The sequence below is a fragment of the Arachis ipaensis genome, chromosome B7, assembly GCF_059453495.1.
Source record: "Arachis ipaensis isolate K30076 ecotype BB chromosome B7, ASM5945349v1, whole genome shotgun sequence".
Lineage (NCBI taxonomy): Eukaryota > Viridiplantae > Streptophyta > Magnoliopsida > Fabales > Fabaceae > Arachis > Arachis ipaensis.
The window spans coordinates 30,777,353-30,781,338 of record NC_142442.1 but is presented as its reverse complement, the minus strand read 5'-3'; the positions used below and the strand labels follow the sequence as shown (position 1 = coordinate 30,781,338).

At 51.2% G+C, this 3,986-nt stretch overlaps 2 protein-coding genes across 2 annotated transcripts; both read right to left on the bottom strand.

The window, feature by feature from the left end:
- Positions 1–532: 532 nt before the first annotated feature.
- LOC148550722 (uncharacterized) lies at positions 533–2,139 on the bottom strand. The gene is made up of 2 exons (XM_088494597.1): positions 1,292–2,139; positions 533–860 (listed from the first exon to the last, which is right to left on the bottom strand). The coding sequence occupies exons 1-2, from the start codon at positions 2,137–2,139 to the stop codon at positions 533–535; spliced, it is 1,176 nt and encodes a 391-aa protein (XP_088350723.1).
- Positions 2,140–2,614: 475 nt separating this feature from the next.
- LOC107606940 (uncharacterized) lies at positions 2,615–3,343 on the bottom strand. Its single transcript, XM_016308939.1, has one exon. The coding sequence runs from the start codon at positions 3,341–3,343 to the stop codon at positions 2,615–2,617; it is 729 nt and encodes a 242-aa protein (XP_016164425.1).
- Between the last annotated feature and the right edge of the window lie 643 nt (positions 3,344–3,986).

Here is a 3,986-nt window from a genome sequence, read left to right as displayed (position 1 = left end):
CCCGAGCTAAGATCAAGCCGCCTAGAAGGGCCTCATATTCCGCTTGGTTGTTCGATACGGGAAACTCGAACTTGATTGACTGTTTGTATATGACCCCGGCAGGACTTTCCAAGATGATCCCAGCACCCCCAGACGTTTGGTTGGAGGTCCCGTCCACATGGAGCCTCCACCGTATGCCCGCTTCCTCGGTCGGGTCCCCCACTACTTCTACCAAGAAGTCTGCCATTGCTTGTGCTTTGATCGCATGTCGGGGCTCGTATCGCAAGTCATACTGGGATAGCTCGATGGCCCAAGTCATTATTCTTCCCGCTAAGTCAGGTTTTTGGAGCACTTGACAGATTCCCTGGTCCGTTCTCACAACCACTTGGTGACCCTGGAAATACTGCTGTAGTCTTCGGGAGGAGGTTAGTAGTGCTAGAGCCAGTTTTTCTAGTTTGTTGTATCTCAGTTCTGCTCCTTGCAGTGCTCTACTCACGAAGTAAATTGGTTGTTGAACCTTCCCTTCTTCCCGTACCAAAACTGCTGCCAGCGCTTAATCCGTTATGGCCAGGTACAGGTAGAGCGGTTCTCCGACTTTGGGCTTCCCGAGCACGGGTGGTGTGGCGAGGATCTCTTTGAAATGTCTAAATGCTTCCTCACACGTCGAGGTCCATTCAAACACTATTCCTTTTTTCATAAGATTGAAAAACGGCAACGCCCTAGCAGCCGACGCCCCGAGGAAACGGGACAGGGCGGTGAGTCTACCTAATAACCTCTGAACATCCTTGATGCACCCCGGACTCTTCATTTGGAGTATTGCTTGGCACTTTTCCGGGTTGGCCTCGACCCCGTTTGGGTTATTATGAACCCTAGGAACTTTCCTGCCTCCATGGCAAAAGCGCATTTGAGTGGGTTGAACCTCATGCCGTGTTGTCGGAGGGAGGCGAACACATTTCCCAGGTCGCTTATGAGGTCCTCGGGTTAGGTGGTCTTCACAAGGATATCATCTACATACACCTCCACCATTTTGCCTATGAGGTCACTGAATATCTTGTTCATTAGCCTCTGGTACGTGGCCCCAGCGTTCTTTAGGCCGAACGGCATTACCTTGTAGCAATATATCCCTCTTGGCGTTATGAACGCCGTTTTCTCTTCGTCAGGTCGGTGCATCGGTATCTGGTTATAACCAGAGTATGCGTCCATAAAGCTTAGGTACCGATATCCCACCGTGGCGTCGATGAGTGCATCAATGTTGGGAAGGGGGTAGCAGTCCTTGGGGAATGCTTTGTTGAGATCAGAGTAATCCACACACATCCTCCATTTCTCATTGTGCTTTTTCACTAAAACTACATTCGACAGCCACATCGAGTAGTCAAGTTCTTGAATAAATACTGCTTCGAGGAGGCTAGCCGTCTGCCTGGCCACCTCTTCCACTCGCTCTTGCGACATTTTCCTCCTTCTTTGAGCTACCGGTCTCGCCTCTGCCATCACGGCCAAGTGATGTGACATGAGTTGGGGGTCTATTCCCAGCATGTTGGCTGGTGTCCATGCAAATAGGTCGCCGTTACCCTTCAGGTCGTGTGGTAGGTTTCTGTTCACGAAGGTGAACTTCTCCTCTGTGTCACCGACTCTGAATTTCTCCAAGTTCCCTTCCGGCTCGGGTCTGGGTTTGTCTTCGACTCTAGTGTCTAGGTCGGCAAGGAACACTCCCGCTGCTTCCTTGGACTTCTTCCTTAAGGAGAGACTGGCGTTGTCGCAGGCGACTGCCATTTCCAAATCTCCTTTTATGGATCCTTCGGACCCGTCGTCAGCCACGAATTTCATTACCAGCATCTTTGTGCTGATTATTGCCCCGAGATCGTTGATGGTCTTCCTCCCTAAGATGATGTTGTAGGCTGTAGAGTCGCACAGAACCACGAACTCGGCCATTGTCGAGCCTCGTCCCTGCCCGTGTCCTACTGATATCGGCAGGGAGATTATCTCGTCTAGTTTGATGAAGTGGTCGCCTAACCCTACGACACTGTGCTGGTGGGTTTTCAGGTCGGCATCTCGCAGTCCCAAAGCATCGAACACATTGCGGAACATGATATTTGAGTCAGCACCGGTGTCTATGAGGATGCGCTTGATGAGGCTGGTTCCCACTCTGGCCGGGATGACCATGGGGGGCTTTTCGTGACCTCATCAAACCACTGGTCCTCCGGGCCGAATGAGATGGATGGTGACCTCGACCTCTTGGGGTTTTGTGCAGATGATGAAGAAATCGCTAGGACTTTGGCATCTTTCTTGTGTGCCGACTTCGACCTTGGGGGTGCGTCTCTCGCCGTCACGACGTTTACTATGGTGAGACCTTGTTCGCTGTCGTTCTGGTCGTGACGTCGCTTTATCGCGCGAGTCTTGCCCTCTGCCTCTAGGTCGCGATCTCGTCTTTTGGGCTCCTTGATGAGATGGGAGAATTCAGCCAGTTTTCCATCCCGGATTGCTTGTTCCAACGCGTCCTTCAAGTCAAAGTAATCATGTGTCTTGTGTCCATAGCCTTTGTGATAATCGCAATAGAGGCTCTTGTTTCCCCCGGTCCGGTCCTTCAAAGGTTGGGGCTTCGACAAAATTCCCTTCTCTACTATCTGTTGATAAACTTCTATGATGGGGACGGTGAGAGGGGTGAATTGGTGAACTTCCCGACTCGAGGAAACGGCCTGGGTGTTTTGCTCGGACCGCCGTCTCTGGCGTGTTCCTTTTGTCTTTCTCCATTTTTGTGCTGCCGGGTTTGATTGTAGGAGGGCTGCTGTTTGTTGGCAGCCACGATCTGGCTGACTTCTTCATCATTAATGTATTCCCTGACTACACTTTGGATCTCCTGAATTGTCTCCATCGGCTTCATGGTGAGGTGCTTTCTGAAGTCTTCGTTTAGAAGTCCATTCGTCAGGCATAGGCTAGCAACCGAATCAGTCAGCCTGTCGATCTCCAAGCACTCATTGTTGAACCGGTCTAGATATTTCTTGGTCGGTTCGCCGGACCTCTGCATCACTCCGAGAAAATTGATCGGGTGCTTTGCCTTTGCGATTCTGGTAGTAAATTGGGCTAAGAAGGCGTGGCTTATATCCGAAAACCTGGCCACCGAGCCCTGTGGGAGGCTGTTAAACCACCGTATTGCAGGTCCCGCGAGGGTGACTGGAAAAGCGCGGCACCTCACCTCGTCTCCCACTCCCTCCAGGTTCATCCTAGCCTCAAAGGCCGTAAGGTGCTCCTGTGGGTCTTGGGTTCTGTCGTACCTCATGTCCGTTGGCTTGTCAAAGTGCTTTGGCAGCCGGACTTTGAGGATGGAATGATGAAATGGGGTTGCGCCCATTATCACCGGTCCCCGCATTTTCCTTGTTCTTCCCTCGCCGTCTTCCCGTCGACCGTCTTTCCGGTCTCGATCTGCGGTACGTCTCCTTTAGCGCTTGGTATAGATGATGGGGTCACGGCGTCTTCTTAGGCGTCCATCCTCCCTGGCGCTCTCGGGCTCAGATCGTGGACTAGCTATTCGTCGGGAGCGGCTTCTCGAAGGGGAACGGGAGTAGCTTGAACGGCTTGGATGGAGTAGTATTTCTTTTTATCCTTTTAGATTTGTGTAAGGATGGTGTTCATATCCCCAAGTGCCTTGGTTAGACTTGATTCGGAAAGGGATGGTTCTACCACACCCTTAAGGGGATTACTCCTCATTCTTATGTGTTGTGTAGATTCGGCAATGTCCTTTATCAAATTCCAAGCTTCTCCCTCCGTCTTGTTTTTCGAAAGGGAACCGCCACTTAAAGCGGCGAGCAATCTTCTATCTTCCGCACAAAGACCTCCGGTGAAGTAACTAATGAGCAAGTGAGTGGTCATTCTGTGGTGTGGACATGACTCCAATAGCCTCTTGAACCGAGACCAATACTCGTACAAACTCTCTTGGTCTGTTTGCATTATGCCCGAAATCTCCTTCCGGATGTAGTCGGTCTTCTCCGGTGGGAAGAACTTATCAAGAAACT

Excerpts from the sequence above, each read along its gene's own strand:
- LOC148550722 (XM_088494597.1), bottom strand. The coding sequence starts at position 2,139 with ATGGTCATCCCGGCCAGAGTGGGAACCAGCCTCATCAAGCGCATCCTC. Across the intron at positions 861-1,291 it reads CACAATGAGAAATGGAGGAT|GAAAGTTCCTAGGGTTCATA; the intron begins GTGTGTGGATTA and ends CCATGGAGGCAG.
- LOC107606940 (XM_016308939.1), bottom strand. The coding sequence starts at position 3,343 with ATGCGGGGACCGGTGATAATGGGCGCAACCCCATTTCATCATTCCATC.